The 15,171-nt window shown below is 43.6% G+C and overlaps 2 protein-coding genes across 4 annotated transcripts; both read left to right on the forward strand.

Moving 5' to 3' along the window:
* Positions 1-264: 264 nt before the first annotated feature.
* Positions 265-2,673, forward strand: LOC123095875 (uncharacterized). Its single transcript, XM_044517446.1, has 2 exons — positions 265-1,443; positions 2,172-2,673. Exons 1-2 carry the CDS (start codon positions 419-421, stop codon positions 2,350-2,352), a joined length of 1,206 nt encoding a protein of 401 aa, XP_044373381.1. The 5' UTR covers positions 265-418; the 3' UTR covers positions 2,353-2,673.
* Positions 2,674-5,412: 2,739 nt separating this feature from the next.
* LOC123095876 (uncharacterized) lies at positions 5,413-11,064 on the forward strand. 3 transcript variants are annotated; one of them, XM_044517447.1, is made up of 3 exons: positions 5,413-5,746; positions 5,834-5,985; positions 7,362-8,553. In XM_044517447.1, exons 1-3 carry the CDS (start codon positions 5,650-5,652, stop codon positions 7,470-7,472), a joined length of 360 nt encoding a protein of 119 aa, XP_044373382.1. In that variant the 5' UTR covers positions 5,413-5,649; the 3' UTR covers positions 7,473-8,553. The 3 variants fall into 3 exon arrangements, with proteins under 3 accessions (XP_044373382.1, XP_044373385.1, XP_044373384.1); XM_044517450.1 differs by lacking the exon at positions 7,362-8,553 and adding an exon at positions 8,560-10,620 and having other exon boundaries at positions 5,415-5,746; XM_044517449.1 differs by lacking the exon at positions 7,362-8,553 and adding an exon at positions 10,664-11,064 and having other exon boundaries at positions 5,416-5,746.
* Positions 11,065-15,171: the final 4,107 nt, after the last annotated feature.

Here is a 15,171-nt window from a genome sequence, read left to right on the forward strand (position 1 = left end):
TGCATGTGCGCCACTTGTCGCGACCTGGGAAAGTGGATTGTTCTTTGCAACGAGTACTCCTTAATTAGTGATTTCGCAGAGAAGAGAAAGCAGAAAATACTTCTTATGATTTCGCAAAAGATCGATAAATCAAACATATGAAAAAAGCCCAACCGGTGGCAGTGTTGTCTTGGGCCCAAAGCCCCAACCAGCACTTCAGGGTCCAAAGTCCAAACTAACGAGAAGTTGATTCGTCCTAGACTTCCCGTTTCGTAGCCCAGAAAGCGCAAAGTCTCTCCTCCTCTGACCTCCCACACGCACAGATCCCTCCCGGACAGAAACACAGCACGGCCGACAACCTTCCGCCGCCGCTCCGCCGCTAGGGCTCTGCCGTTAAATCGTCGGCGGAGCCGGGGCCGGGGCCGCGGCCGCCATAGAGATGGACTTCGCGGAGATCTCGAAGAAGGTTGACGCCCTCAAGGCCGAGCTCGCCGCCAAGTCATCCCGCATCGCCGGCCTGGAGGCTAGGGTCTCGCTCCTCGAAGCCGAGAACGCGGGCCTGAGGAAGGCCGTGTCTGAGGGAGGCTCTGGTCGATTGGAGGCGGGTCTCGGCGGAAGCAAGCAAAAGTCAGCCGACATCTCTGGAGGGCATGCGGTGAATCATGTCATAGAGGTCAGTGACGGTGAGGAAGAGGAAATGGCTGTTGATGTCAATGAGATTCTGGATGACGATGATGTTCTCATCACGCCGCGAGGCAAGAAGTGTGTGGCGGCACGGGTGGTCAGTGACAGCGAGAGTGAGGATGGGGATGAGAATGATCAAGGGCATGGAGATGGGGAGGTGGGTGTTACAAGCAGCAGGAAGCGTGCGTTGCGTGGAGTCAGTGACAGTGAGAGCGAGGATGGCAGTGAGGGTGCTCGTGTTGTTAATCAAAAACCTGGTTCACCTCTAGTTACGACAGGGATTGAGAGTGAGGATGACGATGCTGAATTATATGGGATGGAGGGGTGTTCTACTCCCGGAACAAAAAGGCGTTTCGCTCGGTTAACTGAAAGCCAATCAAAGAGAATGCGACCTGCACGTCGGGAACTTGAGTTTTTTGAACCCAAGAATCATGAAGAGAGCGAGGATGATTCAGAAGAGGATGATAGTAAAGATTTTATAGATGATTCAGATTGTTCAGAAAATTCTGCTGATTCTGTTGAAGAACCCTCAGCTGGACCAGAAGAATCTGACAATGAGGAAACTATTGAAGATCTTATGGCTAGGATACGCGGCAAAAGAAATGCCAAGAGCAAGGATTGGAAGATTGAGGCAGAGATGCTGTCAGCATTTGACGAACACCCTGAACTTCGCCTGAAAGCTGTTTGTGCCCTCTATCGAATGCAGACCGAGGAAGAACAGGCAGAAAAGGCCACTATAATTCACAACAAAAAGGGATTTAGCCAGATAGATGCCCCAAGGTATACCTTCTACTATTACTAAGGGCAATTAATTTGTGCATATGCAGTGCCCAGTGCAAGTACCCTCTTTACTTACACTTTAATCGACAGGTCTGCACACAGTTGTATCACCATTTACGTACTACGTTTGCTATTTAGTTTTGTCCTGACATCATTTGGACTGCTCATTGTCTGCATAGCATTTTATTCGCATGGCAGCTTGGCCTTGTTCGCAACAAGAACTTTAATCTAGACCAGTATAGTAAATCTTTTGTCTTTAGAGAAGAAGGGGTTTACTACCATTGGGGTTGATAGATACTGTGTTGACTTGACCATGTGTTATACTGATCTGGATGTTCAGTTCTATTTGTGAAGTACCTCTCTTTTCTATGTATAATGCAGGGCTTCTCAGATTAATAGATATAGTTCTATTTGCAAAATACTCCTCTTTCCCGTGTAGAAATCTAGGCCACTTGCGTGTAGGTTGAACTGTCAACATGTCAAACTCCATTTTTAGGTACCGTTTGTTCTGATGCTCAAGTTCAGCTTTTGTTCTATTGGGTCATAGCGTAATAAACACATAACCCAGTTCTGTTTGTGACATATGAATAAGTAACACACACCACAAGCATAGGTGATATTTTCTTTTGCTTTCATTTTTCAGCATATTACTTCAGTCGTTGAGGAAGAGATCAAGAACTAGCATTGAACTAGTTTGTCTCACCCTGCAAGTTGTTTTCTGTGTTTAGGGGTTCTCGCGTAGCGCAGTTTCTTCTGGATGGTGACGCTGCTGGGCCGCTTAAGAAGACTGCACAGGACTTGGAGAAGTACGATCGGCGTGCTCTTGAGTTCTGTCACAAGATGGCTTTTCGTTACTCGAAGCAGTTGTTTGCAATATATCAGAAGAAGGAAGACCCCTATTTTCCATGACTCTGGTGTTAGTTATCACCAACTTCATATGTTGACCTTTCTGTGACACTTGTGCCTCTCCAATCAGTCAGTCAGAGTCTTTTGTATATATATGGGTTTAGTTTTGTGTCTTCTTAAGTAGTCCGTAGTTAGGGCATGCTAAAGTTAGTTTATCGCTAGGATGCACGCTGTTAAGTGAAGCACGATGTCTGACAGGGTCTATGTTGTTTAGCTGAAGTGCTTGTGCTCCCTGTAATATCCCTGCATAGTAAATCTATCCAAGGAGATGTTGTTCTGTATTGTTCAATTGCTTTGTTCATGGAGTCAGAATGTTATGCTTTCTCTCCTGCTCGTGCGCTTTAATAATGAATGTAAGGTTGGCACAAAGTGGAAATTGTGGTGCTCAACATACGGTCTGAATTTCCGGACCACATTCTTCATGCCTCTTCCTCAGCAGTTCTTCTCACAGAGATTTGTACCACCTGAAGCAACAAGATTTTGACTATCGGTTCGAGGCACTCTACTTCGGTAATTGTGCGGAGAACTTAGATCAGTACAGGAACTATTCTGTTTATGGTTCTGGAGTCATCATATACTCTTGTAATCTGTATTCACTAGTATAAGATATATCAACGAAGACAATAAGTAGGGTTGATACCCACCACCTGAACCTGGGTAATTTTGTCGTGCATGTTTCCTTCCTTGTTGCGAAGCGTTGTTGGTGAGATCATTGTGTCACCCCTTAATCTACGATTTCCACTAGTATGTGTGGTACGCAAATTGTGCGTAATGACGCTTAGGTTAACTTTTTTCAGTGAAAACTGTCATGATTTTGTTTGTGTCATATCATAATATGAAATCTCACCCTCTTGATATTGCAGCTTTTCCTACAGTTCAAATACATGAGAAATAATGGGAAATTGAAATGTATTGTCGTCTTTTCACTATTTGCTTGGGTGGGTCTCTAACCCTAATTCCTTTCAACGCTTTTGGGCTAATTACTCGTTGAACACTTGTTAAACCATTAACCACTCAAGTCACCTGTCATCAGTGCCAAAACCCAATTAGGGGCTTAGATGTCTTTTTTGGCGGTGCTCACAACTGGGCTTTGAAGATGCCTTACAAATGTCCACGTAGGGGCGTGGAAGACGTGAGGGTGCTGTTTGCGTTGGGGAGAGGATGCATGGCCGCGTCGTTGAAGTCGATGGTTGCCAGGTATGCCTGGTGGGGGGTAGGATTTGAAAAAAAGCTCTTGAATTTGAAAAATTCACAATTTTAAAAAATGTTCATGAATTTGGAATAAGTTCACAAGTTTAAAAAAAGTTCACGAATTTGATAAAATAACATATTTTAAAAAGTTCACGAATTTTAAAAAGTTTATGAATTTGAGAAAAAATCACGAATTTGGAAAGTTCAGGTATTTGAGGAAAAAAGTTCACGAATTTGAAAAAAAATCACAAATTTGAGATGAAAAAATTCACGAAATATAAATGTTCGCATATTTGAGGAAAAAATCACGAATATGATAAAAGTTCAAGAATTTGGAAAAGTTAATGTTTAAGAAAAAACACAATTTTGAAAAAGGACAAATTCATGAAATTTAAAAATTGAAAAAGAAAAAAGAACGAAAATGAAAAAAGTTGGTTACTCCGGTTTGACACAAAAAAGAAGAAGAAAAGAAGTAACTAGGCACAGCAGGTGAGCTGTCCTAGTGGTTACTCCGGTTTGTAACTAAACCAGAGGTTCGGACTGCGAATCTTGCAGTGCGCACACTTTTTAAAGTTTAAAAGAAAAAAGGTAAATGATCCGAGGCCAATATGAGAGGTGCGCCGGTTTGTGGGATACCCTTTAATTGAAGTCGAGGGCGCCAAATAGGAGTTGGGGCCTAGCCTTCGAGTAGACTCTTTCTAGCCTCAGTCACCCGAGAGCAACTAGTTAACGAGCGCTCCTTCGGGAGCCTCACAACGATCAGCGCCCTCAGCCATTCCCCACGTGTCGCGCTCTTTACGCTCCCTTCAGATTTTGTTTTATTTTTATTTTTCCGCACGTGTTTTTGACTTTTTAAACGGTTCTTTTGACGGTTTGGTTTTTCACCGGTCTTTCTTAACTTTTCAAAAAAAAAAATTGCGCGAAAAAACACGTTTTTTCACGAGAATCACGATTTTGCTTTCGTAAGAGGCACGGTTTTGCTTTCGTGAGAGTCATGACCGTGCCACTCGAAAACGGAAAAAACATGTTTTCTATTTTTTCCTTTCGCGAGAGTCACGGTTTTGCTTCCGTGAGAGGCACGGGTGTGCTTTCGCGAGAGTCACAGCCGTGCCTCTCGGAAACGAAAAAAAATATGTTTTCTATTTTTTTCCTTTCACAGGAGTCACGATTTTGCTTCCGCGAGAGGCACGATTGTGCTTTCGCGAGAGTCACGGCCGTGCCTCCTCGGAAATGAAAAAAAAACGCGTTTTCTTGTTTTTCCTTGCGCGAGAGTCACGGTTTTGCTTCCGCGGGAGTCACGGCGTGCCTCTTTCGGAAAGGAAAAAACCCGTACTCCCGGTTCGGTTTTTTCGTCTGTTTTTTTCGTGAACAAAAATTCGTCCAAACCTATCAACATGGGATCTAGTTTTGAAGATCTCGACGCGAGGAATCCAACAGTGAAAGCGGTTTGAGATTTGGACGCACGGTTTGAGAGATAAAACGTTTTGAATAAACAAATCTACGAAAAAAGGAAAAACTCCCAGGTTGCGACAAGTGGCTCGCTGCATGTGCGCCATTTGTCGTAACCTAAAGAGTGGGAGTGATCTTTGCAACGAGTACTCCTCAACTAGTGATTTCGCAATCACCCTCAATTGCTAAACCTAGGCATGGGCTGCCCAACCCAAGCCCAACCAAAAATCCCAGACCTGTGCGAGTTAGCGTCTTGGGCCAGGCTCTTTGTTTGCAGCATAAAACAGATATAGGAGGGCTTGGGCTTCATTTTACCGCCCGAAATTAGCCCGGCCCGGCCCTAGAATTGCATTTTCGCTGGACTGTGAGGCATCCGTGGGCTTTCTCTGTGCGACTGGAAGGCCCACCGATTAACCCTATAGCCATCCTCCTCTTCCCGTCTTCGCGTGCGGCGGCGCTCCCCATCCCACCACGTCTCTCCTCCGCGCGGTACCACCGCCCCTCTGCTCCGGCAGTGACTCAACTGGACGGCCGCCGCCTCCCCTGCGTTGACAGCGCCTCCCTCCTGTGTGCGTGAAGCCGCCTAGGCCGACGTCTCCCTGCGTGCGTGGCATCGTCCAGGCCGGCGTCTCCCTCCCGCGCGTGGCGTCCCGGGGGGCCATGGCCTTCGCGTGCGCATGCCATGTGCGCCGCCTCCTCCTCCTCCACCCCGGCGCCGGAGCTCCGGCGAGATCCTTCTACGCCCAGCCCTACCAAGGTACAGTCACTTTCCTCCTGATCCGTGAACTCCGCGGTTCTTCCGCCGTTCGTTGTGGTGAAATGGATTAGGAATTCCTTTGCGCAGCCAAGGTGGGCGTGGTGGAGTTCTTGAACGGCGTCGGGAAGGGGGTGGAGACGCACGCCGCCAAGTTGGAGGAGGCTGTAGGCGGCGATCTCCAGAGGCTGCTCGAGACCCGCACGCTCCGGCTCAAGAAGCTCGGCGTCCCCTGCAAGCATGTACGTGCCCTCCCTGTTCCAGACATTCCTTTGATTTAGTTATTTCTTTGTAGTTCCGCTGAAGGCTTGATGTGGTTTCTGGCTATGTTTTCGGGCATTTCGTTGTGTAAATGTAGAGTCTGGTTAGGTTTTGTTCTCCAATGTTGTGATGCTTGGAAAAGAGTCATTTGGTTAGTTTGTGTGTACTAGAACACAAAGGCGCCTGTTGCTGCGTCCATCCATCTTGATGAAGGAATTTCAGAAAGTCTGGGATGAAAAAAGCAAGAAAATTTAAAAAGCTGCGGTATATACGGGGTGTATTTGTTCAAAACCTCTCGATTTTCCCAATGTTTTAGGTATAGGACTGCATATCCTGGAAGAACCAATTAAGATGTTTAATAGGGCTGCATATCCTGGAAAATGATTGATTCAAACATGACCCTACAGAAACATAATAATTGAAGGAAATGCATAAGTAAACTAAACGAAATTAATCTGAATATCATATTCAGCTTTAGATACTTAGCATTTACTAAATCAGACATCTAATAGAAACATCCCAGCTCTACTACAGATCAAGTTCATCTCGTCTAAAGATCAACTTGTTGACATCTTTACCAAGCCGCTGCCACTTTCCTTGCTTGAAGTCTGTCGACGCAATCTCAACCTTCTTGACACTGGTTAAGATTGAGGGAGGGTGTTAGAATCCATGTTGTATACGTCTTAGGATTTTAACATACCGTACATACCTTGTATTTGTACTAATCCTTTGTGATATATAAAGAGAAGCACTGCAGCCCTTTGAGGCGTGCGATCCCAATCTATCTCTCGTACAACCACAGCTTACAAGGGGTGTTTGGTATTTTTCCTCTCCTGTTGCAACAAGCACGTTCTTTTGCTAATGCCATGTTAAAATAAAAGATGTGAACCTATTGGGGTCTTGAGTCATTGTTATTGGATTAGGGGCGTGTGGAATTTTTTCTCCCGCTGCAACTCACGGGTTCTTTTGCTCCTACCAAAGGGAGAAGATTACTGAAATTTTTTGTCTTCTCCGCTTTCTAAAATATTTAGGGAACGGGCTTACTCAGAAGTACCATAAATATTTAGGCCGATTTATGCCGATAAATCTAGGGTCCCCAGGTCAAAATTCTTTCCAATCAAGTACAAGTTCAAAATTGATTTTTTCGGGGCTACGATTCATAGTTTTTGAATCTATTTAGTTTCTCCGAATCAGGAGGCTTTACATACAAAACCAATAACATGGTAACATTAAGCTTCTCTTTCTTATTCTTATTTATATAATTTGTGCTACTTTCACATGAAGTGAAAGGGACGCTATTCAAAAGAGCCTTTCTACATTTGTGCCCTGCTAAAAGCTATCACACCACATTGTGCAGAGACAATCGACAAAAGACGAGCAATTGCCCTTGGCAGACCCCATGGCTGCTGCCTCTGCACCATCTTGCACTCGATCCTTTGGCCTTCTGCCTGGATCCATGGATGACTGAACAAGAGGCGGGTTCAAAATGGCAGGGACTTCAATTCGTGGAACACGCAGAGTGGGGGCGCATCCTCGGGTTGAGTCTGATCCCCCGCTGGATCTGGTAGAACTCGTGGTGCGTCTGCGGGTTGAGCCTGATCCTGTGCAGGATTTGGTAAAACTTTCTCTCTGTCATGTAATAAAACAGTTTCAAAAAGAAATCCATGGGTAAACAAAAAACAACGAACAAGAAAATACAATTCGTTGTGGGAACGTTTTAGACGATGAATTATCCCCCTATTAAGAAACCAAAGTAATAATAATGATACGAAAATCAAAAGGAGAAGGAAAGGCAATTCTAGGCTGATGGGACAATGAAAAAAGAATTTTCCCGAAAAAAGGATGGGACCTTTTATTGAAGGTTGGAAAGTTTTATTCGTATTCAACACATTCTTTGTCAACGCTTCCATTTCCGACGTCGATCCGAACCTTCGGAGGCAGCTTCTCGACGTCGGAAATGGAAGAATTGAGGAAGAATGTGTCGAATACGAATGGAACTTTCCAACCTTCGATATGGAACTTTCCAACCTTCGATAAAAAGTCCCATCTTTTATTTGGGAAATGCTTTTTTCATTTTCCCATCGACCTAGGATTGCCTTTCCTTCTCCTTCTGTTTTTTGTATGCTTATTATTACTTTGGTTTCTTAATAGGGGGATGATTCATCATGTAACCCGTTCCCCAATGAATTGCATTTTCGTTTTCATTGACTTATGTCTACCCATGGATTCCGCTTTGAAAATGTTTTATTAGTTGACAGGGAGAAAGTTTATCAAATCCTGTAGAGACTCAACGCGCAGATGCACAACCGGTTCTGGCAGATCCAGCGGGGGATCAGGCTCAACCTGCAGATGCCCCCCCCCCCCCCCCGCTCTGCCTGCTCCACCAGTTGGAGTTCCTATCATTTTGATCCCGCCCCAGGTTCCGTCATCCTTGCATCAGGCTGGAGGACCGAGTGCAAGATGGCGCAGAGGCAACAGCCATGGAGGCTGCCATGGGTTGTTGCTCGTCTTTTGTCGAGTGTCTTTGCACCATCTGGTGTGATAGCTTTTTGCAGTGCACAAATGTAGGAAGGCTCTTCTGAACTAAGTTCCTTTCACTTCATGTGGAAGTAGCACAAATTATATAAATAAGAGAGAAGCTTAATGTTACCGTGTTGTCGGCTTTGCATGTAAAGCCTCCTAATCCGGAGGAACTCGATAGATTCAAGAACTACGAATCGGTAGCCCCGGAAAACTCAGTTTTGAACTTGTATTTGATTGGAAAGAATTTTGACTTGGGGACCCTGGATCTATCGGCCTGTCATACTAATTTTACTATGCGAGGACCCGGTATTTCAGCTCATGCTTGAGTGCTTGCCTATTTTTCAACTGCTGGGAAAGAATTTGGGTGCGGCAGGACGAAATGGAATTCTCAGAAAAAGTATAAACAGGTCTTCCCCACTGCTGCATAGAGTCTGAGCTGGGTGGAATTGAAGTTCGGTGTTGATCAAGATACCCCTGCCTACTTACCTTAAAAAATGACTAATGATCAACCGATCACAGAGGTCCTTTTCCAGCAACTTCAGATCAGGAAAACCACAATATAATATGAAAGCAAGCAAGGTGAGATGGTTGTTGGGCCAAATTCAGGTCTTTAACCCGTTTTCCTGCCAACCATGGTTCGATCCCCTGCAGCTGCATGTTATCTTTCTATTTCACAGGGTTTCATGCGCCTGCCACTGGCTTTGGTTTTTTTCCCAGTTTGTGTGAAAACTGTTTAGTTCTTTCCGGTTCGTTGGCAGGGCGGTCCATAGAGCTTAAGAAAACGTGCGTGCGGCCAGTTCCTGTTTTTTCCGGTCCGACCAGCAGTCTGGTTCAGTTTTGAAACTATGATTATAGCTATGATCTTGTTTATAAACTTCAGAAGAGAGCATAGTTTTGATTTGGGCACACAGTTTAATGACTGTACTAACATTGTCATCACGCGGACTAATAGGAACAGAGTTATAACTGACAAACATAGTATAGGTGTACCGTGGACTGATAAAATTACAGGATCACTTCATTGGGTTTCATTTCTCCACTTCTAACAAAAATCATAGTTTATATAATGCTTACAGTAATGTTGCTGCCGGAATCACCAGAGTACAACAGATACTGTTTTAACACATGAGTTATTCAGGCCAATACAGAGAACACTACCAAGTTCCAGCAGATTTATCGAACATGCCCCCTGATAATCTGATATACTCCCTCCGTTCCTAAATATAAGTCTTTCTAGAGATTTCAAATGGACTACCACATACGGATGTATATAGACATATTTTTGAGTGTAGATTCACTCATTTTGCTCCGTATGTAGTCATTTGTTGAAATATCTAGAAAGACAAATATTTAGGAACGGAGGGAGTAGGATGGAATTTGTAGGTAAAACCGATAACCAGGAAGGGAGATTCCAGTGCACTAACATTCCAGGTAGCATGTTTGTACTTGTTTGCTTCACCTACTACAGTCAACATGAAGCAGCAGCACCGATGGACTAAGGTTAGACGTCAGTGAACGCGTGGCTGGAGGACTTGACACCCACAAAGTATCTGTTGTGCATATGGTGGGCTGGCGAAGGCATGCATCGGTGCTGTGGCAGTCTGGCGAAGGAGGAGGCTGGCAAATTTGATTTGAACTTGGAGAGTTCAATAGGCTGCAAAATTTGATAGAAGTACAGTTTTTGTAATTTCTGAATGCATTTGAAGTAATTCCTTCTGTCAGTTATTGACTAGCATACTGGCATGCATGGAGTGTTATTTAGCCGATTATGTTGTTTCCTAGGAAGTAGTTAGCTTGGAAATGTGTGGTTAACATTTTTAAGTTCTTACTATACATCACAAACATTTTTCCGACGTTCTAGTTGCTAGTATAATACTGCGAGCAGTGTTCTAAAGAACATCAGCTAAACGAGCATATGTGTGCTCTAGAAGCATTTCAGCCCACGCAAACTATAAAGATGGTCCATAGCTTACTAACTGCTAATTGCCATCATTATCATTTACTGTGAGTTCAACTGGTAGAATCCTTACCTGATATGTTTCCTTTGTTTAATTTCGTTTCATTTTCATGTGGTTAATTTATGATGAAATTATTGTTTGAATTAAATTACTAATTTCGTTGCTTTGCCTGATGCAGAGAAAGTTGATTTTGAGTTTCGCTCACAAGTACCGTCTTGGTCTTTGGAAGCCCCCGGCAGAAGCCAGGAAGGTGCAATAAAAGTTGGTTTGTTTTTGAAGTGTCGACTAGGGGGAACTATGTGCTGTTATTTGGCTGAAGCATGTTCTGGACATTGAATAACTGTGTTGTAATTTGGATGCCGCAATCCGAATGTTCTTCAAATCCAACCTATAACTGGCCCTGTTGATGCTACTCAGTATTTCTCTTAGTTAGGTTTGGGCGAGTGTCTAGAAATTTGCTTTGTTGCAGGAACCATCATCACTCTATTGGACTAAACAGCTGTGGTCTTCCTAACATTGTACAACGCGCAGGGGTTGAAAATTGCACGTACATGCAATCGCACTTGTGTGGTACTACCAGGCTTTGAAGACTGCAATAACACACACAATGCAGCGCAGGCTTGTAATCCTTCATCGTCCGTCTATGGTTTAATAAACTGTTTCATGTCCTAGAACAGATCAAAAGATGAAGAGCCAGCCTCATGCCCTGGAGCAAATCGAAAGAGGTAAAGAGCCCGCCTCATACCTCAGAACACATCGAAAGAAGTCAACCAACTGTCAGGACCTGATGAGAGATATAGATATGGTAACATGTGCTATAACAGACAAGGAATACTTTTGTTAAGCTTAAATTCTTCCATTGCCTACATCCCAGTTTCAAAATGCATGAGAAAAGGGTACAAATCACAAATTCACACTTGCCGCACAGTATGGGCCTCTATTGCGGATCAAGTTGATGCATCCAAGTCATAGCACATATACTTCTAGGGTGCATTTTGGTAGTATACCCACAAACGCATATACTGTATATAGTGTACTACCAGATAATACTTCAAGTCCTTTGGTTCATAGGGTAGAAAAATCATAGGAATAGGAAAGTCATAGGAAATAAAACGATATGCATCTCAAATTCTATGTATGGAAATAGGAAAAGAGATGTCTTTTGATTCACATCATTGGATTTTTTTTCCATTGAAGTCTAGGCTAATATTTATTTTCCTATAAAATATTAAGGGTAGGAAGAATTCCTCCATAAGAATAGGATTCTATTCCTACAAACCAAAGGGCACTAAAGGAATTTTTTCTATAAAAACCCAATCCTATGAAATTCGTATAAAATTCCTCCAAATCAAAGGAGGCCTTAGCTTGTGGAAGGAGGTAATTTGTAGTGTTTGCTTTCGTACATTTAAAATTAGTATATAGGAGTCGCTTTTCTAGGAAGATATTTAGGCCTACTTTGATTTGGAGGAATTTTATAGAAATTTCATAGGATTGGATTTCTATAGAAAAAAAATATTCTTTAGTGCCATTTGGTTTGTAGGAACATAATTATATTCTTATGGAGGAATTCTTCCTATCTTTCACATTTCATAGGAAAATAATCATTAGCCTAGATTCTAAGTCTAGGTAGCAACAATTAATAATAAAAATAAGGTCAGGATGGCTTGTATCCGAAGCTTCCTAGATGTACAAGCAGAGAAATGAAAAGTGAGATTGCCTCCTTGCTCAAACGAAATGCATCTAGTGGTGCTCTACGGTGTTCACGTACGGGAAAGAAGAAAAGGAAGAGAAAATGGGTGTTTGGTTTGATTCTCCCCAATTTGACTAGAGTTGGAGTGACATAATGTCGAACGCCTTTCTGGCTGCCGAACCTTCTCATGCCAACATATAGTACTAGTACCTACGTACATGATCGTCGGTTCCTACCGTTTCCAGTTCACCGAGAAGCTTTTCGTGCCGTTTCTCGCATCGATCCGTATCATATCATATCGTCGGTCGCAGAGGCGCCCTGCTAGTTCAGCTGTCCGAAACCGGCGGTTGCTGCTCCACAATCAAACTGCCAGCTGCTAGCCAACCTCTTATATATCTTCAAAATAAAATAAAATAGCCAACCTTCTATCCCATGTGGGTCTATTACACTTTTTCCTTCTTATATTAAAGATAACCATCTCTCTCTCTCTTTTTTGTTCAGAAAAGGAAGCACTCGGGTAACCTGTTTATGTCCCGGAGCCACGTTCACATGGCCTGTTGATTTGGACGTTGCATTAACAAAGCATCCGATTCGACTGTTACCACGTGTACGTCTTTGAGCCATCATCGGTGGTGGATACGGCACTCTGAGAGGGACGTACGTTCTAATAAAAAAGGAAAAAAAAAGAGGGACGTACCTGGATAATAGAAATTGCCAAACTGGCGACCTGTTGAGCAGCTAATCGAAAAGGAATTTCAAAAAGCATCTAGGTGGCCGCGGATCGTTGCAGGCAGCTAGCCGTGCTGGTCCGTGCCGATGGGAGAAAACGGTCGGTGGGGCTTGGCTGTCGTGCCAGCCACTGTTCCGTAGTCCTGCTCCACCCGACCTACCATGCACCATCTACTGGTCTCTTTGTTTCCGTTTGGACGTACGACATCCCGGACATGGAGTTTCTTACCTCGGGCTCAAATGAATCCGGTTGAACAGTAAAATCAAAAAAAGAAATGAAAAAGGAAAAAAAAATCCATTTTTTTGGCAAACATTAAGAAATGTTTCCAGCGTTTGCAAATTTTCATCATATAATCACATTTGTGAAGTCATGACAAAAACAAAACATTGATACTCCAAAGATACTACTTTCGAAAGCATTTTGAAGCACTGATTTTATCTTTTTTGCCACGACTTCAAAAAATGTGATATGATGATTAAAATTTGCAAGGACTCGAAACATTTCTTAATATTTGCAAAAAAATGTTCATTTTTTACTGTTCATGCAAAGAGCATTTGACCTCGAGCTGAGATTAGGACTTTCGGTACATCCCCTACTACACACACTGCCTGCAAAAATATCACGGGTTTATTAATTATCGATGGAAGTGAAGAGGCTGTATAACTCAACCTAGGATTTTTTTCTCTTTGACATAAATTTCGTGACTTGGATTCAAATATGCATCTTGAAGAGGTCGACAGTAAAGTATCCACCGGCGGAGAACAACAAATTTGCCTCACTCAATTGTTTACATTCTGTCTCTCGCTCCCCTAAAAAAGTCTCAAGGGACGCGTTTAGTTGCATGCGCACATCCCAATCGGTCCTGGCTCGCATTGGACACGAACCTTAAAACAACCCTGAGCCTAGCTCATTGGTAATAACGCTAGAATACTCTGTTTTCAGCGAGCCAGAATGAGTCGGGCGCAAAAGTGGGCACGGCGTACGCCGCTGTGCAGGAGCAATCTGGGCGGAGATGGCGGGAGAAGGAAATCGGCGACAACAGCAACATCACTCTCCGGCAGCAGGAGCCGCTTCTCGCCTTCTTCTTGGACTCCGTTTGGACATCCTCGTTACGTTGTTTGTTAGGACGTGAAGTAAGGTGTAAGATCGGTTGCGCCATTGCTGACCACACCATTGATGTCGCCTAGGTTATGGATGAACCGATGAAGCTGGTAGTTCAGGTAGCAACACTGATAGTTATGATTTAGGCCTCGATTATGTTGGTCCACAAGAGAGTTGTTTGTCGGAGTGAGCTTGTCATCCGTTATTGTCCAATGTTAATCCGGAGTCAGGAGAGAATAACGAACATGAACTACACCTACACCTACAACTACAACGACACAAATTCTCTGTGTATGCTTCAAACGAAAAGAGCACCTTTCACCAGTCTTGTGTGCAAACGTTTAGAAGCAGGGGGCTGCTAGAAGATAACATGCACACTAGTGTGGAAGAGCAAGCTTTCATGTTCCTCCATGTTGTAGGTCATAATTAGAGGTGAGCAACACTCGTAGTTCATGCCTTCACATGCTTGTATTGTTTTGGTACAACCATAACACTATCTTGTCATGCCATTTTTGGGATTGCATTGGGGCAATAGAGAGTACTCATGTGACTGCTAGAGTGCCGAGGTCACAATCAACAACATACATGGGTAGAAAGCACTACACAAGGCAAAATGTTGTTGCTGCAGTTGTGGTAAGGTCACCACTAGTGAGAAGAGATGATCATACCTTATGTCATTCGCGACCAAACAACGTGCAATTTGTCTACCCAGTGCAATAAAAGCAACCAAACACCAGTAAAAATTGCTTCCCTAATGCAACCATGCTACATGCAGGCAACCAAACGATGGATAGATGATGGTTTTTGGCCTAATTTACCTCAACCAGACCCAACCGAGACATACATGCAAAGGCAAGAAACAACGCAGATAACCAAACACGTCCCAAGGTCGTGCAACCGGGATATCAAGATGGTCCTGCAAAAGATGCAGAGGCAAGGAATAATTGGCCTACCAAGTTGAACGACGCACTTTGGGCCTACCTCGTCGTATTCAAGAATCTCATGGGAGTGATGCTACCGTAAAACATGTACCTTAGTGGTGTAGCCAGGATTTCAGGCCAGGGCGGTCTAATAGATATAAAAAATGTTTACACCACGAATATACGAACATACTAGAAGAGGATGGGATATTGAGCTAAGAGGGTCGATGCCCTTCTCCCCCATG

This window comes from Triticum aestivum, chromosome 4D (assembly GCF_018294505.1).
Source record: "Triticum aestivum cultivar Chinese Spring chromosome 4D, IWGSC CS RefSeq v2.1, whole genome shotgun sequence".
Lineage (NCBI taxonomy): Eukaryota > Viridiplantae > Streptophyta > Magnoliopsida > Poales > Poaceae > Triticum > Triticum aestivum.

Coding starts and splice junctions, on each gene's coding strand:
- LOC123095876 (XM_044517447.1), top strand. CDS start 5,650: ATGGCCTTCGCGTGCGCATGCCATGTGCGCCGCCTCCTCCTCCTCCAC. Junction 5,747..5,833: donor CTACGCCCAGCCCTACCAAG/GTACAGTCACTT, acceptor TCCTTTGCGCAG/CCAAGGTGGGCGTGGTGGAG. Junction 5,986..7,361: donor TCGGCGTCCCCTGCAAGCAT/GTACGTGCCCTC, acceptor CACATTGTGCAG/AGACAATCGACAAAAGACGA.
- LOC123095875 (XM_044517446.1), top strand. CDS start 419: ATGGACTTCGCGGAGATCTCGAAGAAGGTTGACGCCCTCAAGGCCGAG. Junction 1,444..2,171: donor AGCCAGATAGATGCCCCAAG/GTATACCTTCTA, acceptor TTCTGTGTTTAG/GGGTTCTCGCGTAGCGCAGT.